This window comes from Tachypleus tridentatus, chromosome 7 (assembly GCF_004210375.1).
Source record: "Tachypleus tridentatus isolate NWPU-2018 chromosome 7, ASM421037v1, whole genome shotgun sequence".
NCBI lineage: Eukaryota > Metazoa > Arthropoda > Merostomata > Xiphosura > Limulidae > Tachypleus > Tachypleus tridentatus.
In genome coordinates, this window is record NC_134831.1 from 56,464,466 (window position 1) to 56,480,743 (window position 16,278).

The 16,278-nt window shown below is 33.5% G+C and overlaps 1 protein-coding gene across 2 annotated transcripts in view; it reads left to right on the forward strand.

Annotated features, from left to right (window-relative positions):
* Window positions 1-16,278, forward strand: part of Usp14 (ubiquitin specific protease 14) — a 53,380-nt gene that overhangs the window by 9,215 nt on the left and 27,887 nt on the right. For both annotated transcript variants that reach the window (XM_076511836.1, XM_076511838.1), the window contains one exon: window positions 1,495-1,598. In XM_076511836.1, coding sequence (XP_076367951.1) covers window positions 1,495-1,598 — 104 coding nt within the window. The remainder of the gene's footprint in view (window positions 1-1,494; window positions 1,599-16,278) is intronic.

Consider the following 16,278-nt stretch of genomic DNA (forward strand, 5'->3'; position numbering starts at 1 on the left):
AAATCTTTCTAGAGAATGTTCTCACTTATTTCGTCACTACAATCTATTACTGGCTGCTATTATTTTGAATAGACTGATCTAGACGTTTAGATCACCCCTAGTCTCAGGTTTTTTCATTCAGGTTTCTAATTATGCTTTTAAATATTTTTCTGTATTTGAATAAGTGATTGTGTAAAGTACTTGGTTACCTTTTCAGTATAGTTGTTGCTTTGTAAATAAAGTAAGTAAAAAAACAAGGGTAAAAAAGATATTGAATCTGATTGTGACTACAAAAATGTTAGAGAAAACAAAATGCTCGCTTGGAGGTTACATTGTACTTTAAATGGGATGATTTAGTGTTTTACTTCTATAAAAACTGGCACATTTTATTAGACCATATTTGTTTTTCTTTTCAATAAGCTTATTATCTTTGTTCACCTACATCATGTTGGAACAAACATAAACAGGTTACTTTTTTTTAACTACTGTTTTATGAATTCTGATTAAATTAAGGGTATTAATTTTTTTATCAGCTTAACTGTATGCACAAGTTGGGTCAAAATGTGCATACCATGACTTTTTACAGTTATACTGAAAATGTAGCTAATAAATCAAAGTTTAATACTATATAAGTTTTAATTTCATAATTTAAAAGGAAATATTGAAGAAAATTGCTCAATTTCACTCTTCTATGTTGCATGACATGACTGCTATAAGTTGTTCAATTTACATTTTATTACTTCTACCATACAGTCTCAGTAGTGCTCAATCAATTAAAAACTCAAACTTTACATACTGAAAGGTTATAAAATAAGAACCCACCCACCTTCTTGATTTGTTTATATATCGACATATTTAGAAAACTTATCAAAGAAGTTCCTCTTATCCCTTTATTCTTTTGAAGCCACTTATTTACTTAGACCTACCTGTATTAAATAGATGTTTATAGCCAATGGAAAGAGCAGATTTAATACATAAATGTTATTCTCTTTGTTAACTTTAAAACATATTTTAATAAAAGTTAAATAAAGTATAACAACATATTCAATTTTTAACTTTTTTTATTGGAAACAACAATTTAAAAGGAACCAAATTAATTATGATAATTTCTGTAACTTGCTGTAGGTGTCAAGTTCTTTGCTACTCTTCAAACAGCATTTAAGTTAAATACTTGAAATAGCTGTATAGTTTGATAGTATTTTTTAATGCATTTTTCTAACAAAATAGGTTAAATGGTACATCTACCCATTTCCATCACACACGCAAAAGGAGACTGATTTGTTAATTATTTGTAGATATTTAACTTTTTATTATTATGCAGTTGAAGGAAAGGTTTTCTACAGACACTTTTTATTGTCCTATTTTGTCTTTTTTGTTCTATTTAGAAAAAAATACAGGTTAAAATGTAACCAAGAAGATTGTATAATCATTCTAGTATGTCATGACTTTTATATGTATTTGTAGCATAATGTTTTACACAATTGAGGTTCATATTGTTTATTATTTTTATTATAGTTGGATCTTCCAGCTGGACTAACAAATCTAGGAAACACTTGTTACATGAATGCAACAGTACAGTGTTTACGTACTGTTCCTGAACTGAGAGATGTCCTAAGAAAGTGAGTAGAAACCTCAAAGAATTAAAAAAAGTATTCTGAAGAATCACATATTTGAAAATATACTTATAATGAGAGGTCTTTTTCAGAAGGAAAAATTATTTTGCCACAAAATTAATCTGTTTTTTGTTGTTGTTGTTTTCAAATTCGTTAATGTATATTTCTTACATATCCTTGAATATTTTTGGAGTGAAAGAATATTAACAAACAAAGCAATAATTTTAAAAGAAGGAGAATCAGAGGTTATCATCATAAAATCTAATAAATATGGGCCTCCTTTTGTTATCCCCTCGGTGTGGATTACTATATGTGGTGAGGGGACCTCCAAGGGAAGGTTCTGCTCTTTAAGTTTACCTTCTCTGGGATCTAAACATTCACCCATGTGTTTGCTGTGCGTGGTGACCCATGAAAGGGAGTAGAGGATCCTGGTTATTGAGGGGTCTAACCCTAACACAACATTTTGGCCTTGAATTCCTATAGATGGGCAGCCTTGGGGTGGACCCCCTTGGGTTAGTCGACTGGTCCACTTGGGCTAGGGTCAACCAAGTACCAATTTTGGATGTTCTCAGCAGGTGGTGTGGACATTGTATCTGATGCTGGTGTTTAGGTATAGTGCTCATGAAACCCTGGCATTGCTACAGTGTCCTAGTTTGGCATTGTAGTGCATCCCCTCATAGGGCTCCATGGTGGGTGGGGACAGTGGGCACCTAAATTTTCCTTTTTTTATTATGGATCCTCTAAATAAAAACTTAAATAAAATAATGAAAAAACAGTCCATAGGTAAACAACCACGTCTTGAAGATTCTGAGCAGCAATCTTCAACATCTGTAACACCTGTTGTACCTCATTTTCTTATGCTACATTCTCTTTCAAACAAACCTTTAGGGCAGATGTCTCCCTTCTTCATTCAGAATGGACTAGAGGGACCTTCTGGATCTCCAAAGTCAGTAAAGAAGCTTCGATCTGGTAACATTTTGGTGGAAACATCCACATCTCAACACAGTGAACTCCTCTTGCATTCAAAGGGGTATACCTTTTGAGGTTAGACTTTGTGCTACTTTGAATTAATCACAAGGAGTTGTTGTTGAGAAGGATTTGAAAAACATCCCTGAGTCAGAGATTCTTGCTAGTTTCTGCATTGAGGCATATCTCCACTTGCAAAGATGGAATTACGATGCCAACCAATGTCCTCATTCTGACCTTTACATCATCACGTCCACCTGCCATCATCAAGGCAGCTTATATTAATTGCAGGGTATGGCCGTACATTCCAAACCCTCTCAGATGTTTCCAGTGTCAGCACTTCGGTCACTCAAAGATGTCGTGTTGTGGTTCCTTGACGTGCGCTCATTGCAGTGGCAAGGACCACGATACCTATTTGCATTAGACCCTCTTTGCATTAGTTGCAATGGTTCTCACCTGTCCTACTTTCATTCTTGCACTAAATTGTTGGAAGAAAACAAGGTGCAGCATTTGAGAACAGTTCAAAACATTACTTACCCTGAGGCTCAAAAGTTGCTGTCCACCACTTCCTCGCAGATGTATGCTGCTGCATTTCATTCCATTACTACAGTGGGGGTGCAGACAGATCTCTCTGTGCTTCCAAAAGATTTGTTCTCAAACCAAATGAAAAGTCTTTTGATCTCCATGGTTAAAAAAGTTGATGATTCAACTTCAACACCCATCTCTGTCCCTAACACACATTCCAGCAAATCCCAAGATCCACTTCCTTTGGTTCTGGGTACAGGTATTTCCTCAGGTACATCTTCTTCTCCCACCCAAAGATGCAAAACAATCATTCGTTCATGTCCTCAGTCGCTGGAATCCTCTTCCAACAACAAACACCTGCCCAATCGGCCCTGGGCAGGATCCATGGAGGCCAATAGACCTCTCTCAAATAAAGACAGTAAAGAAAAAAATGTGGTCATAAACAGAATTGTTCTCCACCCAGTTCACCTACACATAAATAAAAATGGCCACCTTGTTACACTGGAACTGTCAAGTTTTACGTTCTAATCTGGATGACATTAAAACACTGATTGCTTTCTACTATCCTGTTTGTCTTTCCTTACATGAAACATTTCTGAAACCTGCCAATATAGTCACCTTTCAGCAGTTTTCTTTGGACAGAAATTACAGGCTGTGTGATGGACGAGTACATGGAAGTGTGGCACTGTTGGTTGATCAGCATGTGCCCACCCTGTCGCCATTCGACACACCCTTGGAGGCATGTAGCCATTCGTGTTTCCTTGGGTCACACCATCATTGTTTGTTCTCTCTACCTGTTGCCTGGAGAGACATATGATCAATCAGACCTTGATGTTCTCATTGAACAGTTGTCATCTCTTTTTTTAATCCTGGGGGACTTTAATGGACATAATATCCTCTGGGAAAGTGCTGATATTGATAGGAGGGGTCACTCTGTAGAGTGTATGCTCTCTGATCATAACTCTTTCCAGTACTGGTACCTAGTTAGTCCTTTACTGCTATTGATCTCTCAGTTTGCTCCCCTTCATTATTCTCCCATTTTTCATAGAGGGTTGACAGTAATCTATGAGGCATTGATCATTTTCCTATAATATTGAGAGAGACTGACCGTGGTCAATGCCACCTGACCCGTGTCCCATGGTGGAAGCTGGATCAGGCAAACTGGCCCTCTTTTACTTCTCTCACAGAACTTGATCCTGCCATTGTCTGTAAGCCATCAATAGACGACTGTTTGGTAGCAGTAACTAATTGTATTATACAAGCAGCTGCTCAATGTATTCCTAAATCCTCGACACATTTTCCATAATGTTCTCATCTGTGGTGAAATCCTGCCTGCACGTGGCATGGAAGGCTAAAAAAAAATGGACTGGGATACTTTTTGTAGGTATCTCACACTCTTGCACAGCATCTCTAATACTCCAGGTGAAAGCTTTTTCTGGATATCTAGCACTTCTGCTTCTTCCTCTACCTTCTTAGCCATCAAGATGCGAGCAAAGCAATTACCTCTTTCGAGCTGATTGTCTCTATGACTATAATCTTCCCTTTACACTGGTGGAACTGAAACTGGCCCTTTAGCGGTCTGACAGTACATCTGTTGGACCAGATGATGTACACTATGACATGCTGCACCATCTATCTCCTGCTTCTCTTGATATATTAATCGTTTTTAACTGGATCTGGCAGGAGAATGATTTTCCTAATGCCTGATGCCAGGCTATTATCTTTACCTTTCTCTAAGCCTGGGAAAGATCCCAAGATTCCTTCAAACTACTGTCCAATTGCTTTGACGAGCTGTCTCTGTGAGACCTTAGAGAGGATGGTTAATGCTCACCTTGTTTGGTTCCTCGAATCAAACAACCTCCTCTAGCCTTCCCAGTGTAGGTTCCGACGACAGCACTCCACCATGGACCACCTGATTCAACTTGAAACGTCAATCAGAGAAGCCTTTCTCAAATGACATCTTGTATCAATATTCTTTGACATTGAGAAGGATTATGACACAACATGGAGGTATGGCATTTTGTGAGACCTCCATATATATGGGTTACATGGCCATTTAGCCATTTTTATTAAAACATTTTTTATGGACAGAAAATTCCAAGTTTCTATTGGTTCGACACTTTCCTGTACTTTTCTACAGGAATTTGGAGTCCCTCAGGGCTGTGTTTTGAGTGTCACACTTTTCAGTATAAAGATTAATGGCATCACTGAACAACTCCCTCTCACTGTTGCAAACGGGCTCTATGTTGATGACTTTCACATCTCATGTTAGTCGTTGAACATGAAATATATTGAGCGACAACTACAAACTGCCCTCAATCATGTACTGAAGTGGACCATGGCAAACGATTTTAATTTCTTTCTTTCTAAAACTGTTTGCATGCACTTTTGCTGCCAATGGGATATTCACTCTGATCCTGAACTCTGTGTCGGTGAAATTTCACTGCCTGTGGTCCCTGAGACCAAGTTCTTGGGGCTTATCTTTGACCATAAGCTGACCTTTATACCACACATTAAGCAGCTACGGGTCAAATGCACAAGAGCACTGAACATCCTCCATGTCCTCTTTACCACCAGTTGGGGAGGGGATCGATGTTCTATGTTAAAGATATATCGTGCTCTTATTCGATTGAAACTCGACTATAGATTGCTGGTCTGTGGCATTGCCACAACATCAATCTTAAAGATGCTATGGTCTTTATTCAAGACTCGGCTCTGTGCCAGCTGGCAGTCGACTTGGAGTGAGCAACGCGAAAACAAGCTTTTTCAAATAAAACCCTATATTGAACTTTAGCCGTCTTGCTTCCATAAGGAGGAAATTCTAACTAGACTATGCATTGGTCACAGTTTTTTAACTCATCGTTTTCTTTTATCTGGAACTGATGCACCAGTGTGTAGTTTGTGTAACACTCAGATCACTATAAGCCACATTTTACTTTTTGCCATTGTTACAACTCTCAACGACGGTACCATTTTAACACTGTTCGACCAAAGGTTTATCTGTAACATTAGGCAGTGTTATTGGTGATGGTGACACTGTCCACTTTGGTAAATTTTTAGTTTTTTAAAGGCCATTAATATTTTTAATGTCATTTAAGTGTTTTAAATTTATACATTAAAACCTTTTTTTATGTGGTTCCCTTTTAAGAATTACAATGTCTCTAGTTCGATTTGAAAAGCAGAAAATGGCCGTAACATTAAATAACTCGACACCAGGACTGGAAAGGCAAAGTTCAGGTGACTAACACTGTTGTTTGAACTACTATTTAGTCAATCAATCCAGCTTTCCCCTCTAATTGAGGAGAAAGTTGGTATAGAATCCAAATTATTAAGTAATATAAATTCATTTAAACCCATAAAATTAGTCACCAAGAACCCCCTATCATCAAGCGGCCTCTGGCCCCAAGCTTCCAACTTAGCATTGAAGTCACCTAGTATTAAAATAATTTCAATATTATATTTTCTAATGAGGTTTTGTAACCTATTAAGGTCATCATCAATGACTCCGAACGGGGGACAATAAATACTAGTTACAATCATGTTAAGATTTCCATAAGTAATTCTGATGCAAACCAAATTGTTTGTACAAAATAAAACATAATAATTAATATTTTTATTATTAATAATAATCCCTGCCTTCAGGATATCAGAACAGAAAACAATTCTCATGCTGAGAAAAATTAGCTACATTTTGCTCAAAATAATAGGGTTCATTTATGGAGATAATATCCATACTTCTTTGTAGGATGTCATGATTAAGTTGCAGATTTGCTGCTTGCACCACTGCCAAATTAATGTGAATAACGAAAAGAAAAAATTTGAAACACTAGTCATAGTTAGTGCATGAAATTATACGATCAATTTCATTATGGTAAATCCTACAAACAGAATCCATAGAAGAATGATTCATGTCGAATTCTGTATTAAATTACTTATTACGATTGTAACAATTTACACAATATGCTGATTTTTCACAGTCTTTGGATTGGTGTCCCATGTCCACATTTTAAACAAATAGCGACATTTTTACAATATTTGGCAAGATGTTCAAATTTTCCACAATTATACAAATTGTATGTCTTATATATTTTTTAAATCCATACTTTCTCCAATTAAGTTTAAATTTATTAACTTGTATCAATTTTTTAAATGTATTTAGTACAATTTATTAACTTGTATCAATTTTTTAAATGTATTTAGTTCAATTGTACCAATATAATTAAAACCTCTAAATGTTTTAAATTTCTTATTAACACTAATTATATTATTTATTTCAAAATTTCTAAGTTTTGATCCTTAATGCTAGCAATGAATACTTCATTGCTAATGTCATCATCTATATTATAAATAATTACTTTCAGATGTCTCTTTTTGGACACATTTATTTCAAAGTTTTCTTCTAATTTCTTTACTTTTAATAATGCATCTTTAAGTATATTGATCTCTTCTTTTTTCTGTACTTCAACCAAAATGCCACCTTTACCTATTGGTCTTATCACATTTATACCTATTTCCAATTCTTTTGGTTTAACCAGACTGCACTTTTCTTTTGGTTTCAATTTATGTCAAGTTCTTTTTAGGTATAATGGTATATACGTTTCTTATCCTACTTTTACGTCTTTCCCTGCTTCTTGCTCTAGTCACTCTCCCATCACTCTTAGGTTCTACTTTCATTTGATTAATTTCTGCAAAAGTAGACATTCTTTTCTAATGTCTATATTTTTCTTGAGCTCATGATTTTCCCCAAGTAAATGAGAAATCATGTTTTGCTGTATTATAACTATTTTGACTATATCTGTCATTTTACTTTTTAATATCTTAAAGGTATCTTTTTCAAGTCTTTCTGTGAACATAGTTTCCACAAACTCATCTTGGTTTTAAAGAGCATGCTCCAACAGTTCGCTAATATCAGACAAATAACTGATCTTTTTCTGTTCTAAAATGTCCTCATCTTTTTCTATAACTGTATCATCTACTTTTTGCTCTTCTTCCTTTTTATTCTCTGCCTTCATCTGACTTCTCTCTTCCTCCTTTTTCTTCATTTTTATTTTCTTTATTTTCTTCTTCCCTTCCTTACTTGTGCTAGTTTTTCTGCTATCACTCATTCTTCTGTCTTAGTTTTACACACTCAAACACCTTAATACTCCTTTAGCCATCTAATAATATTTTAGGCATTGTCCAGCCAGGACCAAGAGGAGGTAGGAGTATTGCCAGGTATTTATATAATAGTGGAGAATAACAATGTATATAAGCAGGATACACTCTAGACAATTGTCCTGCTTAGGTTAAAGACGTAAATAATAGTTCCACAAAAATCTTCGTAACTAATTAACCCGACCCCTGGCCATGACTAAAGGGTAGTTCCATGATAAAGTATAATAATGAAATTAATTTTCAAGTTACTGATCACATTACTAATAGTGATCATAAAATATTAGAATTGCATTTTTCAAACTTTGATATAAAAATAAATAATAATGAATTTATAAATATTAATAAACTTAATTGGTTGGATCTGAAAATAGAAATAAGAGAATATATAAATGAGATTAAAGATGAGGTACTCAATAAAGATAATATTGATAATTATTTATTAAAAATTACTCAAAGTTAGAGATCTGTTTAAACAATTCAAGGAATAAAATAACATAAAGGATTCTGGATACAAACAAGCCTACTGGTGGAATAATAAACTAAAGATCTTCAAAAGTAAAGTGAGAGCTTTACGGAGAAGATTTCAAATAACTAATGACACAAACTTAAGACAATATTACAAATTGAAATATAGGAAACATCAAGCAAAATATAAAAAGCTAATTATTTTCATTAAAAAAGCTTTAAGAAATTTTATTACCAGTATTACTGGTAATAATACCTTTGGTATTCCATACAAAACCATTATTGATAAAAAGGAAAAAATATTTGCAGATTGATGAAATAAAGGATAAAGATGGGAACATCTCAAAAAAATAGAAATGAAGCTGTTAATGAAATCCTTAATTTTCACTTTCTATGGGTGAACTATGATCAAGTGGCCTCTGGAATGTGTCTTTACGATGAAATACAGGATAATAGTGATAGTGATTTGAATATAGATGATGATAATATTACAGAATATGAAATTAATAAAGTTATCTGGGAGATGGAGGACAATAAAGCTCCTGGAAATGATAATTTGATGTTGCCTGTTTTCAAAGAAATATATTTAGCTTACAAAAATTGATTTATTAAAGTTTTAAATTTTGTTATAATGTAATTTTCTGCTAATTTGGAAAAAAGCCAAAGTGATCCTGATCCCCACAAAAGGTAAAGACTTAATGCTTCTTAGTAGTTATAGACCCACCTGCCTCTTGCCCATTTGGGGTAAAATATTTGATAAGATTTTAAAATATAGATTGACCTACATTTTTTGAGAAATTTAAATTGATGCACAATATGGATTTAGGAGAAAGAGATCTACTCTTCATGTGTTACAAAAACTTAAAGATGATGTTAATGAAAGTATAAATAATAAGTGTATTACATTATTAATCTCTTTGGATTTTAAAAACGATTTTAATTCAGTGGACATTATGATTTTAATAAAATATTTAAACAATCTAAAAATACCTTTTAAGTTGAAAAAGGTGATTATTGATTTTATTCAAAATAAACAAATTTCAATGGAAAGTATAAGTAAGAAATACAATAAGGGGATTCCACAAGGATCTAGTTTGGGTCCTATTTTGTGGAACCTTTACATTGATGGAATGCTAAAATTAAAGAGTATGAATAACACGTACATACAAGCGTTTGCTGATGACACAATTATTTTAATACAAGCAAAAGCTTCATATTTATTTACGTCATTGTCCGAGGACATATTAAATAAGTTCAACAATTGGATTTTAGACATCAATTTAGAACTTAATATAGATAAATCAAATTTCATTTTAATTTATAAAGGCAAGAATATTACACATATACCAACAATTACTATTAGTAATAAAAGAATTAAATGCACTAAAGAGCTGAAATACTTAGGTATTATAATTGATATGAAACTAAATTGGTTATCACATCTTAATTATGTTAAAAGCAAAATAGTTAATATTATTCAAAAATTAAAGCAGATTTCAAGAGCCACTTGGGGCCTGAAACCAAAAATTTTGAAAGATATTTATGAATTAGGTATAGAAAAAATGATAACATACAGATATGAGATCTGGTTTGAACATACAGAAAGGATTAAAAATAAAATTTTACAAATTCAAAGAATTGCAATATTACTGATTGCAAAGACTTATAAAACTGTAGCCAGTTTAACACTTAATACTTTAATGGTGATTACCCCTTTAGATCTAACACTAGAAGTTGGTGTTAAGTTATATGAACTGTTTTATCTTAAACAAAATGTTAAATAGAAGATGACATAATTGGATCATAAAATATTGAAATTCTAACTGAGGTAAATTTAGCTCCTTGGATTAATCATAGTTTTAATTGGTACTATGATGAAGATCTAAAACAATTCAGTAATAAATTTTATACAGATGGTTTAGAAATTAATAATAAAGTTGGGTGTGCTTATATATATAATGTTGAAATTAAAAATGAAAGCATGTTTAGGTTGAATGATAATACTGCAGTATTTATGACTGAACGTTTTGCAATTTTTAAGACTTCATTTTATGGTAAATAATAACATTTATGAAGCAGCAATTTATTTATTCAAGGTGATTATTAATGGCTCTTAAATCATATAAAGATAATTATATAGTAAATAGAATTAAAGAATATATAATTTTAATACTACTTTTGTTTGGGTTAAAGCCCATATTGGGATAATTTATAATGAAATAGTGGATTTTAAGGCTAAGAAAGCCACAGATAAAATGGACATTGATGCTGAATTTGGCTATAGTAAGAAACAAATTAAATCAAAATTAAATAATGAATTATTGATTAAATGGCAGCAGAGGTGGGACAACGCCTCAGTTGGAAGTTTTACTTGTAAATATTTTAATAAAGTAAATTTTAACAGGTGCAAGGGAGATTTTTATGTGAATCAAATCTTAACAAATCATGGGGTTTTCCCAGATTATCAAGCGAGATTTCATAGAAAATCTAGTTTGTCTCTGTGGAGAGATGGGAACACAAGAACATATAATTCTATATCATAAAAATTATGACTATAGAAGAAATATTTTCCTAAAAATTATCTTAATTGGAAATTTAAAAATTTGTTGTTAGATGTGGGAGCAGTAAATGGTATTAGATGTATTAGTTCTACTATTTTGGAAAAGTTATGTTGAAATTTGTTTACTTCTACTTGTTTTGTTTGATACTAAGTATGTAACTTTGCTATAATACATTGTAATAATTTTGTATATTGTAGAAAAAATCATTTTATTATTGTTAGAATTATTGTAATATAAATAAAATAAAAAAAGTCAGATTTGGCAACAAATCTTCTAGACAGAGGAAGTCTTATTGTTAGAAAAGTTAGGTTTTATTAGTTGGACTTGCCCTACTGGCCAGGTTCATGTGTTTTGATATTTGAGTGATTATAGAGCAGCATTGCTTCTTAGTGGCCTAATCATTCTTTGAATACCCTGTAAGTGGTGGGACAATAGTATTTTTGGTTACCCTTTAGTCATCCTGGTGAGTTGTTATTACAATTTTGCTGCATGTCTTTTGAAACTTTTATTACTTTTTGAAAATGGCCATAATGACACACAACCCAGAACTAGGACTGGAAAGACCAACTTCAGAGTGACTGATGGTGGTTCTTGTACTTACCTGTTAGTCTTCCTGGCAGGTTATGATAATTACCATTATGTAACAGAAAGTCCTTTACAACTTCTCTTACTGTGCTTTCTCTTTAACATTGTAGACTAGATGTCAACATTGGTTTTGTGCTATTTATGTTTTTCAATGCTGTTTTGTTTTACCTTCATTTCCTTTTATGAGTTTTACTACATTTACTTTATTTTTACCTTTTTACTGGACATTTGGCACAAATAACCTAGCTGCTTTGTGACATAAAACACTAAATCAATCAACCAACCAAGAGCATTGCCAATACTTTTGGTGAATGTTTCTCTCATGTATCCAGCTCTTCAAACTCATCCCCTTTCTTCTTAGCTATTAAAACACTAGTTGAACATCTGCCTCTTTCCGTTTTGACTGATCATCCCTATGACTACAATTGCCCCCTTACACTGGTGGAATTCAAACTTGCGGTTCATCAGTCTGACAATACATTAGTTGGGCCTGATGATATGCATTATGAGATGTCTGGCTGTCTTTAACCAAATATGGAAGGAGAATGTCTTTCCTGATGCTTGGTGCCAAGCTGTTGTACTCCCTGTTCTTAAACCTGGGAAGGATCCAAAGATTCCTTTGAATTACCATCCCATTGCTTTGATGAGTTGTCTCATTAAGACCTTAGAGAGGGATTAATGCTTGTCTTGTTTGGTTCCTTGAATCAAACAACCTTCTCTCACCCACTCAGTGTGGGTTCTGAAGACAATGCTCCATGATAGAATGCTTAATTTGCCTTGAAACATCAGTTAGAGAAGCCTTTTTGAAGTAACAATATTTTGTTTGTTTTTTTTTTTTTTTTAGAGAAAGCTTATGATACAACATGGAAATACAGCATCTTGCGAGACCTTCACAAATGGATTGCGTGGTGATTTGCCACTTTTTATTAAACATTTTTTAATGAACTGCTGATTCCAAGTCCGTGTGGTCTCAACACTTTCCCATTTTTTCCCACAGGAACTTGGAATCCCTCAGGGCTGTGTTCTGTGTGTCACACTTTTCATTATCAAGATTAATGCCATCAGTGAACAGCTACCCCCTACAGTTGCAAATGGTTTTTTCATTGATGACCTTCACATCTCATGTCAGTCATCAAACACTAGGTTTATTGAGCAGTAGATACAAACTGCAATCAACCATATACTTAAGTGGACCACAACAAATTATTTTCAACTTTCTCTCTATAAAACTGTTTATGTACATTTCTGCTGCCAGCGGAGTATTCATCTAGATCCAGAACATCATATTGATGATACTGTACTTCCTGTCATCCCTGAGGCAAAGTCTTATATTTGACTGTAAATTAAACTTTATTTCCCATATCAAGCAACTTCGTGTCAAATGTATGAGAGCACTGAACATCCTCCATGTCCTCTCTTCCACCTCTTTGGGAGCCGATTGATACTCCATGTTTGAAATTTATCAAGCCCTTGTCCGATCCAAACTTAACTGTGGGGGTCTATGGTTTATGGTTCTGCTAGAACCTGAGCACTGAAAATGCTGGATCCTATCCACCATCAGGGGCTTCAGTTTTGCACTAAGGCCTTTCATACTTCTCCAGTTCAAAGTTTGTATGTGGTGTCCCATGAAACCCCTCTGTATATTTGCCATTTGCAATTGTCTCTTATTTATGCTTCCAAACTTTGCTCTTTACCACAGCATCCTACTTGGGGTTGTGTTTTCCATCTTCATTAAGCCACACTTTTCTATGATAGAAAATCTGCCATTGTTCCTTTTAGCCTTCATATTTGAGTACAATCAGAAAAATTGGATATATCTTTGAATAGCACAGCAATGTCAACAGTTCAGTCTTTTCCACTATGGCTAATTACTATCCCCAACTGTGACCTATCTTTGAGTTGTATGAGGAAGGCCGGTACTCCCGATTGGAAATATCGCTCTTTATTTGTTGAACATCTTTCAAACAATCCATCCATTCCCATATATAAGGATAGTTCAAAATCAGGTGACTCTGTAGGTTCTGCCATGGTGTGTAACAGTTTGGTTGTAGCACACAGAATTCCCTCTACATTTTTTGTGTTCACTGCCGAATTGTATGCCATTTCTCTTGCCCTGAATCATATTGAAACTATGCAATATACGAATTGTATGATCTATACTGATTCACTTATCTGTCTCTTGGCCCATCTATTTCTGTCCAGTTTTTTTGGATACCAGGTCATGTTGGTATTCGTGGGTATGAGCTAGCTAACAGAGCGGCAAAATCCATCTGCTCTGGCTCTATCACTACCATCCCTGTTCCATACGTGGACTATGGTTTGGTTATCAAAACCCAATTATACACCAGTTGGCAGTCAGCCTGGAGTGAGCAACAAAATAATAAGCTTTTTTAAGCCAAGCCTTGTTTAGCTCTTTGGCCATCTTGTTTCTGTAAAGATCAAAGGGAGGAAGTTGTTTTGGCTAAGCTGTGCATTGGTTACAGCTTTTTAACTCACCTCTTCATTTTATCTGGTACTGATGCACCAATATGTGGTCTGTTTGGCACTCAGGTTACAATGGTACATATTTTATTATCATGCCATCATTACAACCAAGAACAATGACGCCATTTTAAACATATTTTTAAGGTAGGTTTGCTCTTGACATTAGCCAATGTCATCGGTGATATTGGCTGCCTCACTCATGTTTTTACATTTTTAAGAACCATTGGTCTTTCCAACCTACGGTTTTTGTTGGACTATATACCCTTTTAGCATGATTTCTTTTACACATTTTAATTTTATTTTGACCTGAACCCAGGACTGGAAAGCCAACTTCAGGTAACTGACAGCAAGTTTGAACTTAATGCTTCTGTCTTAATTTTACATATTTTACGTATTTTTTACCTTCATTTCCATATATCATTATAGTATACTACATCTTGTTTGGCACAGATAGCATACTAGCTTTGTGCCAATAAACATGAAATACCTATCTAACTACCTTTCTCCACATGTCACAAGGTTTCAGTGAGCCATATTGAAAGTGTAATTGGACTATTTTATCATCACGATATACAGATAAACTTGGCATCAAAATATAGCTAATATTTTAGATTTTAATATTGTTTAAATTTTAAATTCTTAATTTTATAAAGCAATATTTAAAAAATCCTCCATTTCCCCTATTTTGAGATTTGTGACATTTTCTCTCTGTTCTCTTATTTACTTACCATCCCTCCATGAAGTATGAACGTTATTTTAAGTTATTCATTATAATATGCCATTGCTTAAACAAAGCATAATTGTTATAGTATTCAATGTTACTTGATTACAGAGGCATAAACTAGAAAACCAGAACCCTCTTTCCATGCCCACCTGACACGTTCTCTCATACACAAATTGCCAGTAGTCTTCTCCAGATAACGTTTAATGCTGTACTAAATTTAACACAACAGAAAGTCAAAAGCTTAACCTGTCAAATTATGTTCTGTATTACATTCTTTTTTATACAGAGAATTGTATGTTTCTCTCACAGTTCAAATTTTATTTCCATAGTTAACACATTGATGAGCTTAGGTGAATTTTAACAGCTATTCTTGAATACTTAGAAAGCTAGAAAATATGTGAAAGTTATGGGATATTGTCTACTTTTTGCATGTTGCTATTCTATGTTCTTTGGTGTATTGTTTAATTAAATAAAAATTAATAGTGTACTATTACCACTGGCATAAAAATGTAGGTTTAAATTTCATCATCAGTCAACAACAGAAAATAAAGTAATCAAATAAACACTTTATTTCTTCTTTTTAAGATTATTTTGTATTTATTATTGTATAAATAACTAAAATTTAAGAATATGAAACTTTTTAGGTTAGACTGGATAAAATAAAAAATAACAATAAGATTTCACAAGATACAAATGCAAGCAATTCATGAGTAGCCCATATATCAAGTATTTTAATGGAGTAAAGTAAGCTACATGTTTACCAAGTAATTTACAACTTCTGTATAGGAATATTAGAGCTCAAAGGGTAATAAAACAATAACATTTAAGTATAAAGAGATGTATACTGTTACCAGTTTAAAGCTATTTGGGATAAACAAATGTAGTTTCATGTCATGATTTTAAGTTATTCTAGAAAGAAGAGAAGGGTAAAATAGGTTTATTTAGTTTATATATATACACGTGTGTGTGTGTGTTGTGAAGTCAGTCAAATTTACCAACCATATATGGAGTTAGGGTAAAGAAAAATAAGAGACAAAATAGTTTTACTGAAAAGGTTTTTAACTCTGTATTGGAGTTTTTTTTAAATCATGCAAAGGAAATTTGAGATTTTTCAGATGAAATATAAAATTTTTAATCTTAATATGGAAAATTACTTTGCACTTGAAGCAATCAATATTCCTTCCATATGTTTGTGAAGAAATGTTTAGTGAAAGTGCTTCAT